The sequence below is a fragment of the Zalophus californianus genome, chromosome 13 (genome assembly GCF_009762305.2).
Source record: "Zalophus californianus isolate mZalCal1 chromosome 13, mZalCal1.pri.v2, whole genome shotgun sequence".
NCBI classification, from domain to species: Eukaryota; Metazoa; Chordata; class Mammalia; order Carnivora; family Otariidae; genus Zalophus; species Zalophus californianus.
The window spans coordinates 36,234,616-36,262,113 of NC_045607.1; the positions used below are offsets into that span (position 1 = coordinate 36,234,616).

Below are 27,498 nucleotides of genomic sequence, written 5' to 3' on the forward strand. Positions count from 1 at the left end.
TTTTCCAGCGCACTGTACCAGCTACTTTACCTTCCGACGGCTGGGCGGGGGGGGGGGAGGGGAGGAGCCTCGAGGGGGGGGCGGTCCCGAAGGGGTGGGCACAGGGGGCGGCCGCGCCCCCCCATCGGGCTGTGCTTCTGCCCCTACAAGGTTTGGGCCGCGGTGGGGGAGGGTCCCGGCCCCCGGCTCCGCCCGGTCCCTCCCAGCCTTTTAGGCGCCCGCGCGGCTGGGACATCCCAGTCCCGCTTGGTCCTCCTCGCCCGCCACCCGTGCGCCCAGTCCGCGCAGCCAGCCCGGTTCGTCCAGTCCGCACTGCCCACCGGCCGGCCCGCCCCCCACCGCAGCCATGGACGCGATCAAGAAGAAGATGCAGATGCTAAAGCTGGACAAGGAGAATGCCATCGACCGTGCCGAGCAGGCCGAGGCCGACAAGAAGCAGGCTGAGGACCGCTGCAAGCAGGTGGGGGCCCCGGGCCCAGTGCAGCGCCCTCCTCCCCAACGAGGGAGGGGTAGGCCCTGCCCTGTGCCCCCTAGCCTGAGGCCTGCAGTCCCAGGCTCTCCCGTCCAGTGTGGGGGCTGGACCTTCACAGGACCTTCAGGGACCTAGCCAAAGCCACACTTAATCTCACCCACCGTAGCCTGGGGAGCTGCAGTCCCCCAATTTCCACACCTGTCCCTGCAGAGCAATGATGGGCCCAGCCTCTTGGGGCTGGAAGCTTTCTCTCTGGCCCCACCAGGTCCCTTTCAACACCCCTGGCTGCACTGTCCTTCCTCTGCTCTCCTGCTTCCTCCCTTGACAGCTTTTAAATGCCTTTTGGTACCCCACTCACACGCAACCTTGCCTCCTTCCTGCACCCCAGGCCTGACTAACCAAGGCCTCTCTCTCCCAGCTGGAGGAGGAGCAGCAGGCCCTTCAGAAGAAGCTGAAGGGGACAGAGGATGAGGTGGAAAAGTATTCTGAGTCAGTGAAAGACGCCCAGGAGAAACTGGAGCAGGCTGAGAAGAAGGCCACTGACGTGAGTGTGGACCTGGGGTAGGGCGGGGGAGTGCACTGGGAGGGGTCCCAGACAGGGGGATGAAGGGAGAAGGGGACCCAGACATCCCCAGCACCAGGACAGAAATGGTTTTCTCTCCGAAACCCAGGCTAGGGCAAGGTTGCACAATTAATCTGAGGCAGTGGGTAAATCAAAACCACCCACCACTTCCCCCAGAAGACGCAGCCTTGTAACTCCATTTGGTTCCAGCTCTTAGAGTGTACAGCAATCAAGCAGTGAGTCACTGTGGGGCGGGCGGGGAGGGGTGGTACAAGAATTTACCCTCCACCGCAGTTAATCCTCTAGCTGGAAGTGGGGAAGAGGCTGCAGTTCCATTTGTGGGGTGTGAGGTATGGGTGTAGGTACTATTGGGCAGGAGGTGGGAGAGGAATCCAGAGACGGGGCCTGACTTGAGTTACACCCCTGGGGGACCATTAGAAATTCCCTGGCCTTGACCTCTGGCTCCAGCAGCCCTGCTGTGCACCCGGGGCCCAGCTGTTTCTAGTGGCCCCTCATTTACCCTCATTAAGCTGTCAGCCTTGCGACCATGCCAGGCCACAGGGCGGAGGGACAGGGCCACAAATGCCAAGGCACCCACCTTAGCAGGTCCTACTCTGAGATTTCTCTGCCCACCCCACATCCCCTAACCAGACTTCTCTGCCTTCTGCCATTCCCAACCCCCACTTTCAGGTTGGAGAATGGTCATATGACTTTGGCTAGAATACTTGTACCATTCTCTGCCTCAGTTTCCCCACTTGCCTTCCATCCAGGATTAAAATGAGCCTATGATTGGAGGTATGGGAGGATTGGCAAAAGTAGGTCTGAACATCTGAGATCTGAGATGACATTACTGTTTATGTTGACCATTATCCATGATCCCCAACACCCCCCCCCCCCAACAAGGTTGGTTTCTCTGACCTCCAGGCTTGGTTTTGGTTCTCCACCAGCCCTGGCACTTGGGAGGGAACTGATCTGCAGCTGCTAGCAAAGACAGCCCGGGGCATCTGACGCTCTATAAATAACTAAGGCCCAGTGCAGCTGGAGGCAGGACTGGAAACCCAAGGAGCTGGGTGGGGGCTGGAGGGGAGGAGGGGAGGACAGGAACAGAGCTGGGGACACAGGGCAGCAGTGCCAAGAGTCAGTAGCAAACACTGCCCGGACTTATTGCATGACCTTGAACACAGCACTTCACTTACATGATGCCTCGGTTTCTCCCTTCTCTCTTCACATTTATCCAGTGGGGACAGTAGTGCCTGTCCTGTGGTTGGAGAGCAGCATCCATAACTGGAAAGAGCTTGAGAAGCAGAAAATGGCAAATAGCAGTCCTGTGATGAGGACCCCAGGACTTCCCAGACTCTTCAGAGTCATTTGTCACCCCACTATCACAAAGAGAGTTTTCCTTTTATAGAGTCTCATCTTTGTCTAGAGTAGACCCCTAAGGTCCCCCAGGGTCATTCTTCCCAACCCCTGTGTTTTCCCCAGAATCCTGAGTCATCTGGCCCTCTGCCCATGATGGCCTTTGTCACTCTAGGTGGCCTCAAGCACCTGGAGGACAATCTGTGACTTTCTGTATATGGTGCTGTGTTTCCCCTGCTGTGTGATTACCACCTGGGACCTGCTTTCTACCCGCTCCGCCCTCAGGGCTGCCACCCATCCCTTCCCTCTTTCACTTATTCCCCTACACTGGCCCTTTCTCCTTCCCAATCTTAAATCTCGAGGCCTTTGTCTCTGAGGGAGGGACAGGGATAACCTAACATTTATGGAGTGCGGACACTGCAGTCAATGGGCTCAAGTGCTTTCTGCATATTATTTTACTATTTCCCAAACTTGGCTTATCATCAGAATCACTTGGAAGCTTAAAAAAAAAAAAAAATTAAAAGATTTCCAAGCTCCTGCCCTGGAGATCTCATTTGAGTGGACCTAGCATGGAGCTAGAGAGCCTGTTTGGTTTTATAAGCCTCCCAGTGGTCCTGTTGATTATGAGAAGCACTGCATTGCCTTAGAACAGCCTACAGAGGACAAACTGCTTGTACCAACTCAGATGTAAAATTTTAAAAGGAGGAATCTGAGGCCTAGAGAGACTAAATAAGTTGCCCAAGGCCACACTAGTGTTGAGTGGATGAGCTGTAGTTTACAGACCACAGTCTGACTCAGAGCCCATGCTCCTAACACCAAACTGCACTGCTCCTCTCGTTTTCCTTTATTGGAGGCCCTTCTTGCTCTGCCCTCCCATTTTTGTAAGGTATCATCATTTTCCATGGACCGTCCCCAAAACCTCCAAGGTTTTGACTCTATCGCAGATCAGGGGCTGAATAGGTGTCACTCACACTGCCCCTAGCCCTGTGGCCAGAAGCCCTTGTAACAGCCACGGCTGTCGCCTATAGGCCTGGCTGGCCTCCTGAGCCCCTCACTGGGAGTCTGACCGGCAGCCAGTGACATCACGGAGCCTGACTCTGGGATTGGCTATTTTAGCAGCGGTATGGTCTGGTTGGCCTGATTTTCCTCACCCGCTCACCTGGGCCAGGCTTTGCTGGGGAGGAGACAGGGCTCCTCAGACCTAGTCTGAGCACGGGGCGCTTTCACTGGGTACAGAAAGGCCTGCAGATAACCATCGGGAAAGTATGCACGGTGCTAGAAGAGTCCCTGAAGCAGAGGAGCGGAGCTTGTTAAGGAATGCATGTTTGCGGCTGGAGTACAGAGTCTGGATAGAAGATGGTTGGTTGAGGGGAAAAAAAAAAAAAAAACCAGACTGAAAGTCTGGAAGCCAGGAAACAGATTCTTTCTGACGAGAATCTTACCATCGTCTGGAGCCTCTTTGATCCTCATCCAAGGCAGACAAAGGCCCTCTGACCTCTGGCGTTTGACCCACAGGCCGAGGCGGACGTGGCCTCCCTGAACCGTCGCATTCAGCTGGTAGAGGAGGAGTTGGACCGGGCGCAGGAGCGCCTGGCTACAGCCCTGCAAAAGCTGGAGGAGGCTGAGAAGGCCGCTGACGAGAGTGAGAGGTGGGGCAGGGGGCCTTCCAGGGGGCGGGCCAGGGAGGGGCCGGGGGCCTGTCTCTGCTGGTCCTGACCCCACTTCCACCCTGCTCCCTGCCCCTCAGAGGAATGAAGGTCATCGAAAACCGAGCCATGAAGGATGAGGAGAAGATGGAGCTGCAGGAGATGCAGCTGAAGGAGGCCAAGCACATTGCTGAGGATTCAGACCGCAAATATGAGGAGGTGACAGCCCTGCCCCACTTCCTTCTCCCTCCCAAACCCCAGATGCCCCCAGCCACTCACCAGGGCTGTGCTCCTTCTGTCCCTCCCCCTCCCCAGGTGGCCAGGAAGCTGGTGATCCTGGAAGGAGAGCTGGAGCGCTCAGAAGAGAGAGCAGAGGTGGCTGAGAGGTAAGGGGACCCTGGGGCGGCAAGTGAAACTCGGCCTGGTCCCGTGGCTCTGGGGCACTCTGGCAGTTTCCCAGGCTTGGGGCCATAGGGACAGGTCCTGTTCTCTGACCCCTCACTGCTGCCCCCAGCCGAGCCAGGCAGCTGGAGGAAGAACTCCGAACCATGGACCAGGCCCTCAAGTCCCTGATGGCCTCAGAGGAGGAGGTAGTGACCTCTCTGGACCTTTCTGGGCCACAGTGCCTTCTCTCAGTTCACCTTCCCCCCAGTCTCAGGCTGCGCTCTCCCCTGCTGGAGGTTGGGAAGGGCCTGGGGCTTCCAGACTCGGCCTGCTGTCACTCTCACAACTTTGCTCTTTTCTCTCCTCCACCCCTTCCGCACTGCGCCATCCCCACTGTCTCCCACACTGTGCCCTCACACCCCCCTGCCACACACCCCCTGCAGTAAATGTGGGGACCTAGAGGAGGAGCTGAAAATTGTTACCAACAACTTGAAATCCCTGGAAGCCCAAGCGGACAAGGTAGAGGGGGTTAGAGGGGCAGTGAGGATGGGGTCCTTCAGGGGAGGGCGGCGCTGGGCCCAGGCAGGGAGGGGCTGGGTGTTCCCTGGAGACAAGACCAGGAGGAGCCTGCGGGCTCAGTGGAGCGAAGGATTTGTGGGGGCGATCTCCTGACGGCATGTGTATGTCCCTAAAAGTATTCCACCAAAGAAGATAAATATGAAGAGGAGATCAAACTGCTGGAGGAGAAGCTGAAAGAGGTGAGAGTCCTTTCGGTCCCTACTCTCGCCTTGAGCCCCCCATCCCCGTCAGAGACTGCCCGTGGCAAGGACTTTGGGAATAGGGCTGGAAGAGGAGGTTGACGTAAGTGAAGGTATCCGGGACGGCCTAATTTTTGTCATTCCCCCGTGTTACCTTTACTCCCAGGCTGAGACCCGAGCAGAGTTTGCTGAGAGGTCTGTGGCAAAGTTGGAGAAGACCATTGATGACCTGGAAGGTAAAGGGATACCCTCCTAACCCCAGGGCCTGTTTAAGTGGGTCCCCACTGCCCGTGACTGTCGGTCCGTCCCTTATTTTCCCATTATGTCTGTCCCGGGTTAATTTATCCGGGTGTTGGACCACCTCGGACTCCACCAGCTCCCGGGTCTGTGCCCACCATTCAGGTAGTCGCACCTGGGTGCAGCGTGCCCACTCCAGCGATTCTCAAACTTGAGTGTGCATGAGAACACCTCCGAGAATTTTTATTTTTTACTTTTATTTTTGTTAAGATTTTATTTATTTATTTGACAGAGAGAGACACAGCGAGAGAGGGAACAGAAGCAGGGGGAGTGGGAGAGGAAGAAGCAGAGCTCCCGCGGAGCGGGGAGCCCGATGTGGGGCTCAATCCCAGGACCCTGGGATCATGACCTGAGCTGAAGGTCCGAGAATTTTTAAAACACAGATTCCTGGGTCCTACTCCAAAGTGATTGCTGACTTTGGGCTGGAGAATTTGTATGTCTAACAAGCTCCCTGGTCATGGCAATGCTGCTGGTCCTCAGACCACACTTTGACTAGCTCTGATCTAGACAGTTCATCACCAAATGCAACACAATAGCGCTATATCACAAAGATCTTTTTATTAAATAGAGAGAGATTTGGCTTAATATCTAAGTATTCATGACATTACTAGAAAATACTATTTTAAGCTAGATTTGATGAAAATGAACATCCAGGTATTTGCTAATCTGTGGCTCTTTCTCATTAGTAGCAAGAATGTCATACCTAAACTGTATTTTCTTTTTCTTCTACGATAACCCTTTCGCTTTCGTAATTCCCACTTCTCGTGCTTCTAGCCTTCTCAGGCAAGCCTCAATTTTATCTCCAACTTTAGGACCTTAGTCCTTTCTGGCCCCAGCCCCTTCCCCTTGAAGCAAGCACTCCTGCTCATTCAAAGTACTGTGCCCCCATGTCCCTGGGGGAGGTAGGACCAATTTAGTCTCCAGAGAAAAAAGAGACAGGGGTACAGAGAGGGGAGGAGGGAGCCCTCATGGCTGTGCAGCCTGTTCTCTGGCCTATTTCTCTCACTCCATCTTTGTCCACCTCTCTCTGATTCTTGTTTTCTCTTTCCATTACCCTCTCTCCTTCCTTTCCTCTCTCCCTCCATTCCCTCTCCCCACACTCCCATCCGGCCCCCTTCCCCTGGACTCCTCCCCCCCCCAGACGAAGTCTATGCACAGAAGATGAAGTACAAGGCCATCAGTGAGGAACTGGACAACGCACTCAACGACATCACCTCCCTCTGAGACCCACACCAGTGTGGCCCCCTCAGCCGCTTCTCTCTCCTCTTTCCATTCTCTGTCCATGGGGAGGGGCCAGGCAGGAGGAGCAAAACGGTCAGCATCACACAGCCAGGCTGGGCGCGGCCTTGGAGAGCCCCGGCGCACCTGCCACCCACCTTGGCACCTGCTTCATTCTTCTCTCCACCCACTCCACCCTCCAGCCTCTACCTCTTTCTGCTGCTTAATAAACTCAACTTGGTCTCCGTGCTGTTTTCCTGCCCTCCAGAGAGCACTTCCATCACCCCCACGAGATCCTGGCTCTTACAGACACCCCCAATCTTGTGACCCCCCCGCGCAGTGAGCTCACCCACAGAGCACTGTGGCCCACGCAGAACCCCCCTCCACACAGCACTCTCAGTCTGTCAGTGTCTCACTGCTTCACGTGGGCACCTATCACCCCATCGGTCACCGCGAGCCCTCTGCCGCCACCGCGAGCCCTCTGCCGCGCTCTTGTGTGGACCCAGGCCTGTCACTGACCTCAGAGCACTCCGCTGTGGTTCCAGGATAAAGGAAAGATTGGAGGGGAGACGGGTGGGGAGGTGCCAAGGAAGGGCAAGAAGGTGGTGAAAGGTCTAGGGTGACATCTGGGAAAACGCTGGATGCCAACAACATGGGGTTCTCCCTGCAGGTCTGTTTTCTGCCTCTGGTCTGTCTGTCTGGCCCTCCCCTTTCTGGCTCAGTCTTTGTCTTTCCTTCCGTTTCCAACTCTCGTAAACCCTGTAAGGAAGGAAGTAAAGTAGTTTCTGACTCAGGCCCTCCCATCCCACCCCCATGACCCCGAAGCCTCAAGTGAGGCGTCCGTGTCTGTCTTGGTCAGTCCGTCCATTTGCCCCGGCACAGGATCCTCAGATTCCTTCATGCTTATGTCTTCCTGTGCCTCCATCCCATTCCAAGTTTGCCTCAGCCCCCGTCCCCCCTCGTGTCTCCCTGCCCCTCCTCACGTGCTGCTTCCCCTCGCAGAGACCTTGGCCAGTGCCAAGGAGGAGAACGTGGAGATTCACCAGACTCTCGACCAGACCCTGCTGGAACTCAACAACCTGTGAGGGTGGCTCTGCCCCCAGCCGGGCTGCCGTCGCCGCCCCAACGCAATAAAGTGGATGTTACCGGCATCACAGGGCCCTTCCAACCTTTCTTTGGTGTTGGCGAAGGTGGTGATGGTTTCCCAAAGTAGAAAGGCTAAGAGGATGCCCGAGGGGAGCAGTGGCGTTGGAAGGGCCCCTGCGTGACCACGCTCCGCCGTAGGACTTCCTTTGCTAAGGGAGCCAAGAGGTGGGGGCCGTGGGTTCACTGAGGAGGGTTGTGACCAGGCTGTGTGAAGCAGAGAGGCCCCGCTGGGCTGGGGGGACATCCGGGCCCTTTCTACCCGCAGGGCAAAGGAGCTGCTGTCCGCGGCGCTGCCCCATTCCAGCAGGCCGCCAGTCTGAAGGCAAAACTGCAAAGCTACACAGATTTTACTTGAGCAGGGTGAAAGCCCAAAAGCCTCACTATGATTTTAAGCCTAGAGGCTAAGCCTGCCCTACCCCCAGACACATACACTGCTGTGGGTGTGCCCACGGTCATTCTAACTATCTCAGTCACTTCCGCCCCCTTCCCGAAAATGTCTGTACTAGGCAGTAATGCCCCCCACCAAACCGTCCACACCTTAATCCTGTGAACTGTTACCTTACGTGGGAAAAGGAACTTCATGATTAAGCTAAGGATTTTGAAATTGGGAGATTATCCTAAGTTATCCAGGTAGGCCCAATGTAATCACAAAGGTTCTTATAAGAGGGAGGCAAGGTCAAAGGCAGTTGTAAGAGATACAACAATGGAAGCGAGAGGCTGGAGAGATACGAGGAAGGGGCCACAAGCCAAGGAATCCTTGGCTTCTAGAACCTGAAAAAGGAAACCCCCCTCCCCTCAAAGTGTCCAGAAGGAACCAGCCCTTGCTGACACTTTGACTTCAGCCCAGAAGATTCGTTTTGGACTTCTGACCGCCAGAACCCTAAGAGGATAAATTTGCATTACCATTAAGTTTGTGGTGATTTGTTAAAGGCAGCAATAGGAAATAAATACACCATCCTCCTGATTTGGGGAACAAAGCTGCCTTCCATATATTTTATTAGAAACATTTATTTTAAAAAATATTTGGACCTAAAAAAGGAAGTGGTTATAAAGGGTAAGGACAGGACAAAATCTCCAGCTTGCCCTCAGATTCTTCGGGCTGGCTTCTCTGCACATTCTCCCAGGGTCCAGGGCCTCTAGGCAACCGTCTCGGTGACCTCTGCTGGGTGGTAGCTAACATTGCCTTTGGTCCCACTTCGGAGTCTACACGACACCAAACACAAAAGCCCAATCAGAAAACTCCCCCTCCAGATGAGCTCGTTGGCATGCAGTGTTCCTGAAGCTGTTCTGGACCCGTCCAGGGAGGTTGGGCCTGTGGCTGAGGAAGGGGCGGCGGGAAGCGGGAAGCGGGCAGGTATACCTTTGCTGCCTTCTCATTTGCACAAGGAAGGCGGTGCTGGTGGCTGCAAAGAGGAGGCCGAAAACCAGGGCCAGGATGTCACCTGGAGGGAGAGGAGAGGCTGCCTCAGAGTGACGAGCGGTCTGCAGGATTCCCTCGGCCGGCTGCAGCGGATCCCCAGCCCTGCCCCCCGGTTCTCCAGCTGCCTTCAGTGTCAGAGTCCAGAAGAGGCCAGCAAAGGGATGGGGGTGGATACCCAAGGAGGAGTAAGATGAGCACCTCTTTTCTTACCTAAAAGAGGTTGTTTGGGAAGGGGGATGCTAGGAGATCTCTGGAGCTTCATTCTGATCAACTTTTGCCCTGGGGGCAGGGGAACACCCTCCCCCTTGATCTATCTTATTGGGGTGGGAGGTCTGTTCTGCAGAAAAGGAGAGGGGGTAGAGGTGGTCCTCGCCCCTGAGGCTGAACAATGCCACGGGGTCAGGAGCCAGAGATGGGGCACAGACTCACCAGCAGCAAGGCAGGAATTCAGGTGGACTGAAGAGGAAAAGGACAAATTAGGACCAGGGCCGGTGACACCAGTGACAGACACAGGCACCAATGAAGACACATGGGAGGGAGAGGGACCTGTGGCGGAGGGGAGGGGGCGGCTCACACAGCAATATGGGGCACCAGAAAGCCGCACCTGGCTCAACAGTCCTGGGGCTGCTCTCCACTTCAGTGGGGAAGGAGGCCTCGATCATTCGCCCATTCAAAGGCTGCGTGGCTCGGAAGTTCAGCTGTAGCCGAGAGTCATCAGGTCCCCACAGGGAGCCAGACAGGGTGTGGAGCTAGGGAGGTCAGGAGACAGTGGGGGTGGGCTCGTGACAAGAAAACGAAAGGGTCACAGGCCTACTCACAGCCAGCACCTCAGGGCTTCACCCGCTATGTCCTCTGCTTCCCCCATTTGGCCGCTTCATCTCTTTATCCACCTTGATCTCATCCTTACACCCCTTTCCTCCACATCCCCTATGTCACCATCATGCCCCAGCCCCACCTGCTTAGCGCTCAGCCTCACTGTCTGGTTGAACACAGTCCAGATGACCCCCTGGGCACAGGGGGGCGTGGTTAGAGACCCCTCATAGCGGAAGTAGCGGCTGAGGTCAGCAGGCAGCAGTGCAGATACATCCAGTCCTGGGACCCAAGTCTCCGAGTCTGTAGAGAGGACCTGTGCTGGAATCCCACCTGGATTGCTTCCCTCCAAAGCTTTGGAGTACAGGGATAAGTTTCACCTCCCAGAAGCCAAGCTGGTGCAGCTTCCTGAGACCACGTCTTCGCTAAGTGTGTCCCTTCCCATAACTCAGCACAAGACCTAACTCAGAAGAAGGTAAAGGGCTGTGGGGCCTCACAGAGTGAAAGAAGTGCTCCCAAGGTCCTCCCTCTGAGTCTTCGCTCTTACTTTGCATTCTATGATAACATGCTGGACTACAGATTTAAACCCAAAATGAATCAAAAGGGAAAATGAGCTGAATAACTTGTAAATCAATATAAACATTTGAAACCATAAAGAACAGACACAAACACAGTTCCCTCTAGTTTAGTAAAATGTAAGTTCCGGTAGTGAGGTTTAAAATTACTCAGTGGCTGAGAAGGGAAAGATTTCCAACAAAAGTACAAATTTAAAATAGTTGATGCTTTATGAAGGAGAAATAGACAGTTTTCAGAAAAATTTTAGCTCCCTGGACTCAACCTCTGAAGTTCCAAACTTTTTTTGTTTGTTTGTTTGTTTTTTTTGGTCTTTTTTTGTATCTTCTTTTGGTTTTTGTTTGATTTGGGGTTTTGTGGGGTTTGGGTTTTTTGGGGGGATGGGATGAGGTTTTCATCTGTTTGTTTTGGTTTTTAGCCATAAAGCCTGTGGGCCTCTGCTCAGCTTTATAATTATTGTCAAGATCATAGTTAGTTCACACATTGGTTCCCTGCATTTGGGAGGGAGCCCATCTCCATCACACCTGAGGCTCCCCAAGGAGAGTTCTTTATGAACAAGGGTACTGAGGGTAGTGGCCAAACCAACAAACTGACCTTCCTCAGTGATTTCTTCCAAATGTGACAGCAACTGCTCATAGGCACTGTTTTCTTCTGAGCCCTCCTGGGAAATGACAGTACAAGACAGGTTCTTACAGGTATCTAAGGCCATGCGTGGCTGGAGGCCTGAAGGTGAGGTGGCCTTCCCATACCTCCCCTCCCCCCCTTTCTCAGCTCTGAGAATGCTGGGAGAACACAAAATCTGTGTATTACTACTCAATTTACTTTTATTTTGCAAACGAACCTAACCTGCTTGGTGGGCTGGTTTTCAAGGGTAAATTGGAGAAGGAGGAAGGTGGGCCACTCTCCTAGGATAGGAGGCCCTCAGTGACCTGGGTTCTACTATCTTTTCCAGTCTCACTGATCCTACCTCCACATACACACTCATGGTCTCCCCACAGAAAACCATAATAACCTTGTATTCACGTTTCCTCTACATTCACCTTAAGAATTGATGTGTTTGACTTTGGGAGCAAGGATATGCTATCTCAGAGGCACTGCTCTGAACTTTGTGCTGTGAGGCTGGCGTTAAGGAGTCAAGCAGTGACTGAACCTAAAAGGTATCTCACCATCCCTCCATTTTACTAGCCTCTTCTAATCACTGTGCAGGTAGCCCTGTTTGTTACAGGTCCAAAGAGGTCACTAAATATTTCTCTAGACTTTATTGCATTTCGCAAAATGGAAAGTACAGGTTATAGGAGTATTCAAGAAATTACTCTTCTCCCCTCCATTCCACCTGCCATTCCCTGAGTGGGTCATATTCTTAGTCCACATACACTGTTGGCTCTGCATGGAACGTCTCCTTTTCTTTCCCACTACTGAAGGCGTCAAGTTTGACCTCTGTGAAGTTTTCTCTGACCACCTCTTTTACTATGTCTGTGCCTTTTTGTCTTTCAAGTCAGCCTCCTCCACCGGCTGTGGGCGGAGCCACGGTTTCGGAATCCTTTGTGCGGCTCAGTGCCTGGCCTACAGGGGGTGTTGAATGAATTAATGAGTGAATGCGGACTACCAGGTGCCAGCTTGCGTGTGCCAGGATGGGGTATCTGGGGTCAAACTACCCTGAGCCCTGGGGCGTGGGGAAGCAGGGGATAGGGGTGTCCAGGGCCGGTACCTGCAGAAAGGCGGCCAACACGGCCAGCCCCCCCGGGCGTCCCAAGGCCTCATCAACTTTGGCAAATGCAGTGCTGAGGTGAACCACATGGATCTGGAGAGAAACAGAGGGTAGAAGTGGCCAAGACCCCCGGCCCAGCGCCCCCCTTCGCCTCTCCGCTATGCGCTCACCTCGGCTGGGAAACGGCGGCCGTCAACCGTGTGCTCCGAGCCCGGGCGACCCGCAGCCCCCCAGTGCAGATGCAACTGCAGGGCCCGGTACTCCTGCCCGGGGCCCAGGGCCATCTCCAGCCCCGGAGGCAGAATCAGCTGCACTGAGAGGGAAGAGGCAGCTGAGCCCGGAGGGCCAACCTACCCGGGAGGGCCAGCCTAACTCCCAAGTACACGCCTGGCCGGCCCTCGGCACTAGACCCCGGCCCAGCCCCAGATAGTCTCCGCCCCCTCCTGAGGCTCCGCCGCGAGACCACTCCCCCCCGCCCCCGCCTCACCCGTGTGGCCATTGTTGCGCAGGCGCAGCTCTGGGAGTGCCGGGAGCTCAAAGCCCAGGAGTTCCAGGGGTTGCAGGGCCGGACAAAATACGGCGAGCTCTGGGCGGATATCTACCGGCGACTGGAAGCGGCCTGCGCAAGCTGGGGACACCTGGGGCCAGGGCGGGTCGCCTGGAGTGAGATTGTGGACAGGAAGTCTGGTGACAAGATCAGGAACAGTTCGGAAAGCGGGATAGAAAAAGTGAGGGGGGGCGCCTGGGCGGCTCAGTCCTTAAGCGTCTGCCTTTCGCTCAGGTCATGATCGAGCCCCGCATCGGGCTCCCTGTTCGGCGGGAAGCCTGCCTCTCCCTCTCCCACTCCCCCTGCTTGTGTTCCCTCTCTCGCTGTGTCTCTCTGTCAAATAAATAAATAAATAAATCTTTAAAAAAAAAAAGAAAAGAAAAAGTGAGGGGGTGGAGTGAGAAGGCATAGGGCGGGAAATAGAAATCAGGGTTGTGGACAGAGACAGGGAGCCGGCGGAATTGGGGACTGGCAGACAAGGATGCAGTGGGTGGGACGCCCAGGAGCAGAGTTCAGGATGGCAGGGGGCTCACATCAGCAGAGCAGGGTGACCAGGGTGGGTGTGCAGGGCGTGGGTGGCTCACCTCCATAGCGCCAATGACCGTGGTCATCCCCTGCATCAATGAGAAGGATGAAAAGCCGATCTTTAAGCCTAGTCCCTCCCCAGCAGCCAGAAAGAGGTGGGTCCCCCTCACTAGCAGGGGTTCTCCAACTCAGATACCTTACGGGGCATAGCAGGTAACCGAAATGCCTAACGTGGCCAGGTATAAAGCACAACAGATTGCAACCAAACATAACACCGTGGCTTGGTAGACCAAAGCTCCTACTGGCCCCAGAGATAATCAGTTTGCAACTGCTATCTCAGTCTGTAAAGTGGGTGGGGGCCTCAGTCCCCAGGCCCAAATCAATACACCCTCTTCCCTTTCTCCTGTCTCCAACTCCCTTCCCAAGGTTCCTGGTTTCTGAGTCAAACTATCAGGTTCCCCTACTTGCTATTCCTTCTTCCTAGGTCTCAGTTTCTTCATCTGTAGACTGAAGAGGTGATCTCTACAAGCCCTTCTGGCTCTTCCTTGGCTACCCGCCCCCCGCCATCTTTCCTCTTTTCCTCCCTCATAGTCTTACTTCTCTCCACCATACTATGTCTTCTTTCCACATCTCTTTCTCCTCTCCAACCTCTTTTCTTTCTCATCTCTTCCTGCTCACCTCTCTCCATCTGTGCTTTTTTGTCTCCCCATTCATCCCCTTCGAGCTCTGATGGGGAAGAGGTTCCCTGGGGATGGGAAAGGCTACTGTCAGAGTACAGGCTCCTTTTCTTCTCTGAATAAATCCCTGCTGGGGCTGGGGTTTAGTGAGGGGAGGACAAACCTCCTGGAGGCTAGATTTGGAGGGCTGATGACCACTTACCTTTGTTGTGCCTGTGGGCATCATTCTGGGAGCCTGGGGGGTCCCTGGGGGCCTCAACAGTAGGCAGATCCTCTAACTTCAGAGAGTCCTCTTTTCCTGGTTCAGTCTTCATTCCAGATGGGTCCTCCCCTCCAGGTGGGTCCTCCTCTCCAGGTGGGTCCTCCCCTCCAGGTGGGTCCTCCTCTCCAGGTGGGCCCTCCTCTCCTGGTGGGTGCTCTTCACTGGGTAGGTTTTCCTCATCCAGCTGATCATCTTCCCCAGATGAATCTCCTCCCAGCCCGGCCGACCCCTGCATCCGGGACAGGCTCTGGGGATGGGCAGGCACCAGGAGCAGCAGTACCAGCAGCAGCTGCACAGCAGGGCCTGGAGAAGGGGCTGGGATCGACAGAGGGAGCCAGGGACTGGGGCACAGGGGAGCCATGCGGCTGACTGCGGGGTGTCCCAGACACGGTGTGTACGGGCTGTACGTGCATCGGAAACAGGAGCTGGGTGGGGGAGGAGCAAGCCTGGAGGGGAGCAGGCTGACTCACAGAGGGCCCTTTTGTAGAGATGGAGCCAAAGTCCCGTGGGTCTGCCTGACCCTGTGCCCCTTCCCCGATACCAAAGCCTGGATGGGGGTGGTGTGAGGGGCAGGTATGTGCACACGCAGGAGGTTATCGGGGTCACAGGCTCAGCCTGGAACCCAAGGCACCACCTGGCACTACACAGGCTCTCCCTGGCACCGCCCAGCTGCTCACCAGCCAGCCTCAGCTAACCCTGGCCTGCTTCCCAGCCCCAGGAAGAGAAGGGGAAAGACAGGGAGTTGGGGGCCCCACAGCCTCTGGCTGAGAGGGGAAGCAGCCCATGGATATATCCCTGGCCTAGCCAGGGAGCAGATACAGGGGTAGGACAAGCTGTTGGGGAAGCCTGGGAGTGGCTGGACAGAGAGGTAGGTGGGAGGTGAATCTGAGTATAAATGAAAAACTGAGTATGTGTAAGAGAGGGACTGTGACGGCTTTAAACTAAATTTATTTTTCATCATATTACACCTCTGCTCAAAAACCTTCATTGGCTTCCATCTGCCCATCTTCTTCCTGCAGCTGACTTTCAAGCCCTTCAAAATCTTACCCAAGAAACCTTTCCATTTTATCTCCTACTATTCTCCCCCATACTCCAGCCAAATTAAACTATTCATTTTCCCCCCAGACCTTTGGTCACCTTTGTTCATCTAGTTCTCACTGCTGGGAATACCACTCACTCTTATATTTAACAAATATTTATTTAGCATCTACTATGTCCAGCACTGGGCTACGGACTAAAGGTACAGAAATGAATAAGACACAGTCCCTGTCCTAAGGAGCTCACACTGTCTAGTGAGTGAGGGCAAACACTATCACAATATTCAGTGGAGAGAGATGAGTTCTGCCTCAGAAAGTAATACAGAAGTAGACAAAATCTGATCAGGACTTTTGAAGAAGTAGCAATTCAATTGCTAAAAACAATGGGGAGAATGGTATTTTGTGCAAAGGAAAGGCATCAAATATCTTGTGCAGGAGAATGACAGAGTCCAATTGTCATACTAGGTTGTAATGAGGGCTGGTGTGGAGCATGGATTTGAGGGGGAGAGCACGTGCAAGGAGATGAAGAGTGAAAGGACCCCAAGAATGGACCTGGGGTTCCCAGTATGCCTATTCATTTGAGAAACATTTATTGAGCCTCCTCTAATCCTCCAGGTACCATTCTAAGCCCTAGGGATGCAGCATTGAACTAGAGACCTGCCTCTACTGTTCTGTAGCTCACATTCTAGTAAGGTCCCTATGGCTCCAACAAACCAAAAGAGAATAAGGCCATCTCAGGAAGTTCCTATCTGGGGCTAACATTCAGTAGATATGCACCAGTACGGTTGTATGGCTGAGAGAAATTTGTTGAAATATTTCTAATCCTGTTGAGAAATAGTTCCTAGCTTCAGGGTGCTCCGGCTACCTCCCTCCTCTCTGGGGACTCTACTGATCTCTTATCTAAAGAGGTAATGCCTGGCACAGCAGAGGCCCAAGGACCCCACTTGAACGCCCCAGCCAGCCACTGTCATGAATCAGTGATTGCGTACCCACTACCCTGTTAGTTTTACTCTCTGTCCTGTCTAAATCCCTTCTATGGTTCAAGACTCAGCTCAAAGGCCACCTCTTCCACTTTCTGCCACAGGAAGAGATTTCTGATGCCTCTGAACCATCACAGTTCTTTGCCTGCCCTTGCTAAAAACCTTGCCCACCATCCAACTTATATTATGGTGATTTATGACATTTTATCACTCTAATAGCCTTAAGTTCCATAAGGGCAGGGTCCATTATTTAATTAAGTCTTTTATTCACCAACCATTATTGAGCATTTTTCTCTCTGCAGATCACCTTGCCAGGACTTGAGAAAAACCACATTGACTAAGATGCCTTCCCTGCCCTCAGGGAGCTCAGTGGATGACTTGTGTTTGTCAAACCACAACTGTTCCAAGAGCATGATGTCACATTTTTACAGCACCCCAAATTATCTGCCTTGTCAGACTGTCACACTGTATACCAAAATTTTCACAGAGCTGAACAGTTGCTGTCCTCCAAGGAGGCAGTCAGCCTAACAATCTGGGTTGCTATCTCTGGGGCCAAATTAAGAGCCATCCATGGAAATCTGATCCAGTGTGCAATGTGGAAGGTCAGCTTATTGTCTGGGTCAGCTGTGATGTCAGAACCTTGGTTAGACACTAACACATGGAGGGCACATGGTAGTATCTGAATTGGATGGACCTGGACAAGACAGAATGTGGTAAGATGAATCTAGTTGAGGTGGAAGAGTTCATAGAAAGCACAGAAGACAGAAGCACCATGCTAACTAGAGCCTGGAGTCTGTATGTGTGGAGATCTTTCTCCAAGACCCATCCCAGCTTTACTTCATTTTCCCTGTTTCCAAATGTTCTTCTTTCCATTGTTTTCCCACTTAGGTCCCTGTCAGGACTCCCTGGTACACTTCTCCGAAGCACTCTATATGTCCACACATCTCCCTGCCGTCTCAGCTGCTTTTAGTCAGTATTTCAGAGCCTAGATCTGTGTCTATGAGCAGGTCTCTCTCTGTTTCAGCCTTTTAATTTTCCAAACGCCATTCTCCTGGTGCTCTTTCTTAAGCGCTCTGTTTCTGTGTGTGACTGTGTTTCTGGTCTGGGTGGGGAGTATAGACTCTGACCCTGGATCATGCCTTTGCAGCTGGGAGACTGCCAAACTCTAAAACAGGTTTGAGCTCCCAGAGTCTTATTCAGGGAGCTTTCCCAGGTTGGGACATGGTGTACTCAGGACCAACTGACTGGGTCACTCCCTGCCTGATGCATGGCCTCTCTGTGGTATTTATGGCCAAGTCTTTGGTGGTTAGGGTCTGTGTCTTCAGACATGTAGGGCCATGTTTCTGCTCATCCCACGGCTGCAGAAGAGACTCATAGTGATACTGACTACAGGGGATTATCTGTCCCCTTAACCATGAATTCTTAGTATGGACTGCCCCACATTCACTTGAGAGAGTGTAACCAGTCCTCACCTATATGGTATCACCAGTTTCCTTACAACCCAAGTCCAAGGTACAGTCTGACCCAAAACTTTCTTTCCCGCCATCCAACCCTTCAAGTTGTTTTTCCCTGATCTAAGTCCAGCATTTCTCCTTAGAATTCTTAGAATGTCAGTGAGCTAAAGGGGACCTCAGAACCCTAACAGTACTCTGGTTCTTGTCTTGGGTTCCAAATTCCTAGGAGTCCACAGTGGTAGGAATGCAGGGTCTGAAGGTTTCTTAACATTTTGGTCTTTAATAGTATTTTTTTCCTAGTTAAAAAGTAATGCATGTGGGGTGCCTGGGTGGCTCAGTAGTTCAAGCGTCTGCCTTTGGCTCAGGTCATGATCCCAGGGTCCTGGGATCAAGCCCCGCATCAGGCTCCCCTGCTTCTCGCTCTCCCTCTGCCTGCAGCTCCCCCTACTTGTGCTCTCTCTCTGTCAAATAAATAAATAAAATCTTAAAAAAAATGAATAAAAATAAAAAGTAATGCATACATGCTCAAGCAGAAAACTTGGCAAAATGAGAAAAACATAGGGAATTTTAAAAATCACCCTATTTGTTCCATTCACCCCTTTAACCTCAGCGATCCAGTGCCTAGCACAGATTAGGTGCTTAAAAAAATATTTGTGGAGTGCATTAACTTCAATCCCATCACCCAGAGATAACAACTGCAACTACCTCTTGACTACTTCCAGTCCTATATATGCTATATGTATATGGGATCATATTGTACAAACAGCTTTGTTAGCCTGCCTTTTTTTGGTTTTGGCAATATACTGTTTTTCCATATTGATAGGTTTTTTACATTTTTAATGCTTTTGTATTATTCCTTCAAATAGTTGTGTCATAATTTTCCTAGTCAATTCTCTTTTTTTTCCCCCTAGTCAGTTCTCTACCACTGGACATTTAGATGGCTTCCGGTTTTCTATTGTTACAAACAACACTGTACCACCCATTCTGGCATATATATTTTTGTCCACGTATCTGGTTCTCTAGGATGCATTTCTAAAAATGGAATTGCTAGGTCATAAGAGTAAGCACATTTTAAGACTTTTTTTTTTAAGATTTTATTTATTTGACAGAGAGACACAGCAAGAGAGGGAACACAAGCAGGGGGAGTGGGAGAAGGAAAAGCAGGCTTCCCGCTGAGCAAGGAGCCCGATGCGGGGCTCGATCCCAGGACCCTGGGACCATGACCTGAGCTGAAGGCAGATGCTTAACGACTGAGCCACCCAGGCACCCTTAAGACTTCTTATACAGGGGTGCCTGGGTGGCTCAGATGGCTAAGCGTCTGCCTTCGGCTCAGGTCGTGATCCCAGGGTCCTGGGATCGAGTCCCGCATCAGGCTCCCTGCTCCTTGGGAGCCTGTTTCTCCCTCTACTTCTCTCTCTCTCCCTCTGTCTCTCATGAATAAATAAATAAAATCTTAAAAAAAAAAAAGACTTCTTACACATCCTGGCAAAATGGCACTGCCAATTTACCCTCCAGGGCTACTGTCAATTTTTCAAAAGACCTAACGAAGTAAGGAAAATCTGGTCCATTTTATCTTTGACTAGGTAGCACAGACTAATCAACTCCAAGCTTTAGCCTTTGGCCAGAATTACAGCAATTCTGACCATCACGTTAGTTACTAACGTTTACTGACCAGGAGCTAATGGGCTGTCAGGTTTTGGATCAGTATGAAAGGAGAAAACGAGTTAGTAACTTAAAACCTAAAACTTTTTTATTTTTATTTTTTAAATAATTTTATTTATTTATTTGAGAGAGAGGATGAGAGAGAGAGAGCGCATGAGAGGGGGTAGAGTCAGAGGGAGAGGCAGACACCCTGCTCAGCAGGGAGCCCGTTGTGGGACTCGATCCCCAGACTCCAGGATCGCCTGAGCTAAAGGCAGTCGCTTAACCAGCTGAGCCACCCAGAAGCCCAAAACCTAAAACTTTTGTCCAAGGGCCAAAATATTTCAAACCGTGTGACCGGTAAGGTTTCCTAGTAGTGAAAGCACTGGGGACGACTGGGCCCCAGAGTCGGGCACAGACCCAGGACAGAATATGTACGGTAATTATTGCCCCCTTCCTAATTTTACAGATAGGACACTGAGGCCCCGCTGGTGTCTGCACACCCAAATCTCCTGACTCAAGGTCCACAATGCCGCCCCAATTTAGCGCCACTCCAGAGGAGGGCCACCCACCTGCCCCACTCGGCGCTGCTTGAGCGGGCTTCTCGCACCTGCAGCGCCGCCCTGGCGGTAAGGCAAGGCCGTAACGGCAGAGACTCGAAGCGGGTCGGCAGGCCGCCGCGCATGCTCCGTCCCGCGTGCAGCCTCCCGGCGCCAGGGGGCGCGCTCCTCTCCCCGGCCCCGCCCCCGGAGCGGTTGGGATTTGAATCTCCGGCGGGCTGCGGCGGGAAGGACCGACCCCTCAGCCCGGCATGGAGAGGTCGGGCGCCAGCGGACGGTGCCCAGTGCAAGAGCAGCGTGCCCGTTGGGAGCGGAAACGCGCCTGCACTGCCCGGGAGCTGCTGGAGACCGAGCGGCGCTACCAGGAACAGCTGGGGCTGGTGGCCACGGTGCGGCCGCGCGCGCCCTCCCGTATGGGGCGGGGAGCCCAGGGTATGGGAGGGTCTCAGCGAGGTCGGTGACCCCGAGTGTGTTGGGTCTTAGGCTGTCCTTCTGCATGTAGGGAGCTCAGGAATTCTACGGTTTCTAGCGGCGGCTTGGCATTAGCCTCCTCTTCCTGCAGACTATATACCGGTATTCTTCCGCAGTATTTCGTGGGGATTCTGAGAGCCACGGGCACCCTGCGACCAGCAGAGCGCCAGGCCCTCTTTGGGCCCTGGGAACTCATATACGGCGCCAGCCAGTGAGTAGAAGGGGCGTGGGGAAAGAGAAGAGGGAAGGCCCTGGCCTCTGGCAGTGCACGAAGCTTGGAGTGGGGGGAGACCCAGGTTCATATACGGAGTCTGCCAATTACCTCACCTGTGCTCTTGGCCCAGTGCCTTGCCGTGCCCCACCTTCCATCTGTAAAATGGGGTAATACCTCTACCTCCAGGGCAAGGTTATGAGAATTCAATGAGGTGGTGCTTGGTAGTTGTTGGACTGCTCTTTTACTGTCCTCACCCACGCAGAGAGCTGCTTCCCTACCTCGAAGGAGGGCACTGGGGGCAGGGGCTGGAAAGCTTCTGCCCCCACCTGGAGCTCTACACTCAATTTGCTGCCAACGCAGAGAGGTCCCGGACCACCCTGCAGGTAACCCGAAGATAATCTCAAGTCCTTCCCCTCTTGCCCCATACACTGCCTCTTCCTCTGGAGCTCCAAACTTCATTCATACTGTTCCTACATTTATAGAGCCCCATGGGTGTCCGCATCTGTCCTAGGTTCACTGTAGGGCTTCTCTCAGTAGCACACGGCTTATAGAGGGCTGGGGGTGTGTACACAGATGAATACAATCTTAAGGAGTGGCTTCTCTCCCTGCTGCCAACCCTTTCCTCATCCCTCCAGGAGCAACTAAAGAAAAACAAACGTTTCCGGAGGTTTGTGCGACTTCAGGAAGGCCGCCCTGAGTTTGGAAGCCTTCATCTTCAGGATCTGCTCCCTCTGCCTCTGCAGAGGCTCCAGCAGTGAGTAAACTCACCTGGACTCAGCCAACTTCTCTTCTCTGAGTCTGTATGATTGCTGCTGTCAGCTCTGTGGGGTTTATGGCTTCTTTCCCATTGCCTCTCCTGGGACAAACTGCTCCTAAAAACCTCTTGCAAGAGTGTGAACCCACTGGAGTAGCTGGAGTCTGCGGCCTCAGCCCCTTAGCTAGGAATGTGGAACTCTGCATTGAAGTGAGGGGGCCTGTAATAGAGCTAGTGACAAGCAAGGTATCTGGAAGTTTGTTGAGATGAGAGGTTTGCCTACCTTAGACTTCTGTTCCTGGGGCTGTTAAGAGGAGACAGTCAGGTTATCTCTAACATCCTCCTTGGGTGGATTAATTTTCATTTTGGGATCTAGACTCCCAAATTATGGTCAGTCTGCTCCTGACTCCTCAGTGTGGGATGGAAGAGGGCCATGTGGTAAGAGCCCAGGTTCTGAGTCCCAGATGAAAGAGGGGGATGCAATCATCAGAAGCAGATCTTTCCTGGCCTTGCAACTGAAGTGTGTGTCGGGAGCGATCTGTATGTCAGGCAGAAGGAATTCTGCCCAGCTCTACTTCCCCTCATGGACTCCCAGCTGTCTTAATTCCAGGTATGAGAATCTTGTCATGGCTTTGGCTGAAAACACAGGTCCCAACAGCTCTGACCACCAACAGCTCACACGTATGTTCTTGCTCCTCTGAAACACAGGCAAGAGGCTGCCTCTCCTGTATCCCTTTCTGGTTCTGACCAACAATGTCTGGTATGTCCCTGTCTTCCATTGACATGTACACAATGTGCCTGTTGCCCTGCCTACTCTCCAAGAGGTTAGACCCTCACCCCAGTCCCCTCCAGAATAGCCTTTCCCCACCGTCAGTCACCCAAAGTCAAAGCTCTACTGGGAGTAGGGTGGGGGATGTTTTCCAGGGGCTGCCCGGCTGATAAGTGAGACCGCCCAGAGAGTCCACAGCATTGGTCAGAAACAGAAGAATGACCAGCACCTCCGGCGTGTGCAGGGTTTGCTCAGTGGCCGCCAGGCAAAGGGGCTTACCTCAGGTAGTCTGAACACTCCCCTTCTCCCCCCCGCCCCCCAATCCTCAAACTACCCTTTTCTGACCCTCCTTTTTCTGTATTGCCAGCACATATGCCCTATTTCCTTAGCCTCCCCTTCCTTCTGCTCCCATGGATCATGGTCATGGAGCTGCACCAGAATAACAGCTCTCCCACCCCCCAGGTCGCTGGTTCCTACGCCAGGGCTGGTTATTGGTAGTGCCTCCCCATGGGAAGCCTCGGCCCCGAATGTTCTTCCTCTTCTCCGATGTACTCCTCATGGCCAAACCTCGACCCCCACTGCACCTGCTGCAGAGTGGCACCTTTGCCTGCCGTGCCCTCTACCCCATGGCCCAGTGTCAACTCCACAGGGTCTTTGGCCACTCAGGAGGCCCTTGTGGTGGACTGCTCAGTGTAAGTTATGGGCGGGAGCCCTAGTTAGGTAGGAGAGGCTCAAAACAGACTTCAAATGCCTATGTACTATTTATCTCCTTGGCCTGGGCCCCCTTCTGAGGAACTAAGCCACCTGCATTGAGATAGTGGGGGCTTGGGGTTCATCCCTAGTTTTCACCTCAGCCCTGAATTACCTCCATGGAAATAGCAAGGCCTTCAGCTTTAGCCTGGGCCTTTCTGAGCCATGCGCTAAGAGGTGATTTCTCCCTAGCTGTCCTTTCCCCATGAGAAGCTACTGCTTATGTGCACAGACCAGGAGGAGCTGTTGCGCTGGCACCACAGTTTGACTCTGGCCATCAGGTAAGATGTGCCTTCGCTCAGAAGACTGCTGTGATGAGGCCCGTGGGCTAGGAATGAGCAATTCTAATCCTATCTCACGTCTTACACCTGCTGGGCCATCCCACCCCCAACGCCTTGGGTGATTTTGTCTGAATAGAGTGCTCAGGTCAGTGCCTGAACCGTCTTCTCTCCACAGCAGCCAGAAGAACTAGAAGAATCTTAAAATTCCAGAACCCAGGATACTTGAGGGATAGGTCAAAGCCAGCAGTATAGAGAAATCTTCAGTACTAACTAAACAAAACACAGAACGCTTCATGGTTTGAGAAGGGTCGTTTCAGGTTTGCTTGGGACCAAGCCGTGCCAGCCCTTAAGAATCAGGAAACCAAGTCCAACCCAGCTGAAGCTCTGCTGAACCAGCCCCTCCAACGTAGATGAGGGGATTCAGGACTGATAAGCTCAGTGCTGGGTCTCTGGCTGCTTGGTTATCAAGACTGCAGCTTTGTAAATGTGGATGTTTTTATGTTGTATGCAGTTTCTATAATTTATTTTCCCACTGGATTTCAGTAAAGTTTTTTTTTTCTTAACCTTTTTGGAAAGGCCTTCCTGTCTCAGCTCTGCAATATGAGAAAGAAAGGTTTTTGTGCCCTGGAGGCTGGCATGATGGTGGCCTCAGGAATACAAGGAAAAGAGCTGGAGCTCCCTCTATCTCTCACACTGGAAGTTGGCCTCTTTTTATCCTAATAAGGGAACCTTTTCAAGAAGGCTTAGTTGCTCTTGGGCACCTAGTATGGGTGTGTGTAGGACCAGCTGGAATGGAAAAAGCACACAGGAGTATCCAGTCACAAGAACAGACTTTGTTTTAGTAAACCTTCAGCTGTCATTTCTCCTTGCCGGCGGGGGCTGTGACTGTGGCCCTTCCCACAGCCTTGCTGCATCTTCTCCTTAGCCCCTGCTCCACTTCCCAGGGAGTAGCTAGGGTTCTTGTCTCTGTGCTCCAGCTTAAGGGCTCCTCCCAGGCCTGACTGTCACCAGCCTCCTCCTCCTCCTCCTCTATACATAAGTCCTCAGGAAAGGGTATGCTGGCCTCTGTGAGGGGAAAGATCAGGCATATTCCTACCTCAGAGACTGTCTCTACCTCCACCAGACTCTCACCGCCCAACCCTTTACCTGGCTCTGGAATGTCCACATCCCTGTTTGGCTTGCTGTCTTGTAACAGCTGGTGGATGGTCTGAAGCTTCATATTCAGAAGCTCTTGCTGGGCTCCAGCTAGGGTAGTCACACTGTAGAAATACCCACTCAGAGGCTAGCTGATCTCTGTCCCCACCTCTTCCACCTATCACAGAGCTCCCCTGGCCACAGGGCCATTGCTCTTCTTACCGCTCAAAAAGGGGGTCCAGTTGGGCCATCAGATTGTTCAGGTGTTGCTCTGTCTGGGCCAGCTGTTGTGCCAACTGGGCCAGCTGTTGCTCTGGGAGTAAGGGAGAAAAGGAGAGCAATGGTTATTCATACCTTCTACTGTTCCCTAATCCCCTACCAAACACAGACTTGTGCAAAACCCACCTGACTGCAGTGATTCCTTCTTGCCTGCCTCTTCTTGGAGAACTGCAGCCTCATCTTTCCCCTGCTACAGAAGAAAAAGAGGGCTAGCCTGCAGCAACAAGCTTCTCCATCACCTGTGTCTCCAAAGCCAGTGAGAGGAGGATAATTTGAAGTCGAGAAAGCTATGGAGTTTTCACTTCAGAGAATCACATCTAGCCTAGCTCCCTACCCAGGACCTGAAGCAACCTGTCAGTATGCCCCCACACGTGGTCATTCAGTCTAATAAAACTCCCAGGAATGAGCAGCTCTCTCCAGTTTGAGAACGCTCTGGTTGTTAGTTCATATACCAAACCAAAATTTTTCCTTCATGTATCTTCTTTCCATGTTGCCTTCCAAAATCATGTCTTTTCAACACGATAGCTGCTCAGGAATTTGAAGACAATGGTCCTTGCCCACCTCCCCTTCCCCATGTCTTATCTGGTTTAATATCCCCAATTTTGTTCAGTCAGTGCTCATCTGACATGGTTTTCCCTGGTTGCTCTACTGGGCATGTAGTGTTCTTAAAAGCAGTGCCCTGAAGAGAATAAAATTCTCCAGGGGTGTTCTGATCAGAAGATGAGGTGCAATACCTTGTTCCTAGCATTGATTGGGGAAATGGGTTGTCACATCACACGACTGAACTTTATTATTCAACTAATAAACTGCTGCTAAGTTCTGTTTCTTCCAGATAGTACTTGGGTCCACAAATAGAATTTATTATCGATTCTCTTTAAATTTCATCATTAAATTCAGTCCCTCATCCTAACCTATTTGGAATTATGATTAGCTATCCCTTTTAATTTCATACCATCTCCAAACTTGTTCAGCTCTCTGCTTCCCAATGCAAATAAGTAATCGGGCCAGGTTTGAAGATAGAGCCGTGGGAAGTATTACTTTCCATCTCAACCATTTCCATACACTAAAATGTACTGTCAGTTTACATTTCAGGGCCTCCTAAGAACATGAGACAGGTGCCTTGGATATTGTGGCTACGGCAGTCAACGCTTTGTGCCAAGATTGGAATTTTACCAGGAGCCACACTTTTATAGTATGGACACTTACTTGCTGGGTTCAAATCCCAGCCATACCAGTTTCAACTAGCTCTGCGTGACTTTGAGCAAATGACTTAATCTCTTCATTGGACTGTTGGGAGAATTAAATGTGGTGGTCATTATTTATTTACAATTTACCAAGCGCCCTTTACATCTGCTACCTCGCTGGATGCTCAAAATAACCCCCCTAGTGTTGGAAAGCTAAGGAACTACAGTTTTCGTTTTACAGACTGACGGAAAGAAGTGTCTTTTCATGGTACCACAGCGCCCCCATGGGAGATTCAGGCCCGGAGCATCCCTACCCCTGGTCGCCCCGCACCTGCAAACACTTGTACAGCACAAAAGCCACGACAGCTGCAGTGTACAGCGCCCCCAAAGGCAGAGCTCCCGCCCGGGCCCGCTCGCGCTGGTCCTTGGGCGGCGGCCGACGCCGGGGTTCGGTGGCCTCAGGGCCGATCTGGGTGGGGTCCCCTGCGAAAGACGGCAGAGGTGGGTCAGTAGAACTGGGGCCTGAGACCCGTGGGCAGTCCTAGCCTCCCTCCAGCAGCCCTCGCTGATACCTGGGTGTGCCCGGAGGTCGGGGCTGGGGCGGTCTCCGAGGACCCCGGGCAGTGCAGACACAAGTAGCAACCCCAGCAAACCCGCAAGCAAGACCGAGCCCGCCATCGCCGACCACAGAATGAAGGCCCCGGCGGCACCAGGGTTAGCCGGGAGCCCCAGTGCGCATGCGCAAGCGGGGCGGCGCGTGGGTCCCGCTCCGGGTCGCGCGGAGAGGTCACGCCCATTTTTAGTGTGTGGGCGGGGCAGGCTTATTAGCATAGGACTTTGGCCCAACTTTGCTAAATGAATTAATTTCTCATCTATTTAGAATTCTATTAGCCAGAAGTTTCTAGAAGCCAACAATCTTTTAAGATTATGCTGGAAAATGGATTTTATTTCTTATGCTTAGCAACCTATTCACCCTAATCAAAAAATGAGTACTTTGGCCAACGTTAAAAGACTGGAGGGGGGGAAAGGCCTAAATGTAGTTCGCGCTGAAGGCCTGTTTCCTAGGCTACAAACGAGGGACTGGTTCCTTATTCGTGCCTAGGGGAAAGTCCCCGGACCATGGGCAGAGAGTGCCGCGTGCGCGTGCACGTTGACTTTCCCTGCTTCACACAAGAATGTCCGCCAAGAAGCGACCCCACCTGTGGCGGGTGAAGCTGAGCGGCGTGTTGGCTGGGGCGTCAATCCGTCAGTATTTCTAGTTACACAGGCAGTGCGCCTGAGCGCATCAACCACACGGGGCTTATTCTCAGCGCGGCAGACTTTTACACATGTGACTATTGTGCCTGGTTCCTGTTGGGCCATGTGCTTCCACGTCCGTAAGTGGGATAATTCACCCCTGAACTATTCCCTCTTATGACTTAACACACTTTATGTCTTTTTTTTTTTTTTTTTTTTTTTTTGCAGTTCCCTCTTCCTACAAGGGCCTCCTCTTCCCCACCCTCTCCAATTGGCAAATGCTTCTAATATCACCATTCATTGTGTAGCATGGCACACAGTAGACTATGGACTGATTGCCCGGCCTAGAATCCTGCCTCCACTACTTGAAAGCTAAATGACTTCGGGCAAGTT

The 27,498-nt window shown here is 52.6% G+C and overlaps 3 protein-coding genes across 13 annotated transcripts; 2 read left to right on the forward strand and 1 right to left on the reverse strand.

The window, feature by feature from the left end:
- Positions 1-58: 58 nt before the first annotated feature.
- Positions 59-7,866, forward strand: TPM2 (tropomyosin 2). Of its 4 annotated transcripts, none has more exons than XM_027614490.2 (9): positions 59-460; positions 891-1,016; positions 3,906-4,039; positions 4,138-4,255; positions 4,352-4,422; positions 4,551-4,626; positions 5,116-5,178; positions 5,345-5,414; positions 7,696-7,866. In XM_027614490.2, exons 1-9 carry the CDS (start codon positions 347-349, stop codon positions 7,776-7,778), a joined length of 855 nt encoding a protein of 284 aa, XP_027470291.1. In that variant the 5' UTR covers positions 59-346; the 3' UTR covers positions 7,779-7,866. The 4 variants fall into 4 exon arrangements, with proteins under 4 accessions (XP_027470291.1, XP_027470294.1, XP_027470293.1 ...); XM_027614493.2 differs by lacking the exon at positions 4,551-4,626 and adding an exon at positions 4,864-4,939; XM_027614492.2 differs by lacking the exon at positions 7,696-7,866 and adding an exon at positions 6,617-7,681.
- Positions 7,867-7,991: 125 nt separating this feature from the next.
- On the reverse strand, positions 7,992-26,601 carry CA9 (carbonic anhydrase 9). Of its 5 annotated transcripts, none has more exons than XM_027614483.2 (16): positions 26,442-26,601; positions 26,201-26,352; positions 24,812-24,872; positions 24,629-24,719; positions 24,419-24,531; positions 14,302-14,676; positions 13,482-13,511; positions 12,838-13,008; positions 12,521-12,663; positions 12,351-12,443; positions 11,237-11,303; positions 10,215-10,423; positions 9,864-10,008; positions 9,689-9,715; positions 9,200-9,281; positions 7,992-9,042 (listed from the first exon to the last, which is right to left on the reverse strand). In XM_027614483.2, exons 1-16 carry the CDS (start codon positions 26,545-26,547, stop codon positions 8,976-8,978), a joined length of 1,932 nt encoding a protein of 643 aa, XP_027470284.1. In that variant the 5' UTR covers positions 26,548-26,601; the 3' UTR covers positions 7,992-8,975. The 5 variants fall into 5 exon arrangements, with proteins under 5 accessions (XP_027470284.1, XP_027470285.1, XP_027470283.1 ...); XM_027614484.2 differs by having other exon boundaries at positions 10,215-10,372; positions 24,812-24,875; XM_027614482.2 differs by having other exon boundaries at positions 24,812-24,875.
- ARHGEF39 (Rho guanine nucleotide exchange factor 39) lies at positions 19,214-26,189 on the forward strand. 4 transcript variants are annotated; one of them, XM_027614488.1, is made up of 9 exons: positions 20,172-20,422; positions 20,621-20,715; positions 20,981-21,101; positions 21,354-21,472; positions 22,083-22,153; positions 22,397-22,525; positions 22,704-22,933; positions 23,184-23,272; positions 25,766-26,189. In XM_027614488.1, exons 1-9 carry the CDS (start codon positions 20,285-20,287, stop codon positions 25,785-25,787), a joined length of 1,014 nt encoding a protein of 337 aa, XP_027470289.1. In that variant the 5' UTR covers positions 20,172-20,284; the 3' UTR covers positions 25,788-26,189. The 4 variants fall into 4 exon arrangements, 3 of the variants coding, with proteins under 3 accessions (XP_027470288.1, XP_027470289.1, XP_027470290.1); XM_027614489.2 differs by lacking the exon at positions 25,766-26,189 and adding an exon at positions 23,448-23,946; XM_027614487.2 differs by lacking the exon at positions 20,621-20,715 and having other exon boundaries at positions 19,214-20,422.
- Positions 26,602-27,498: the final 897 nt, after the last annotated feature.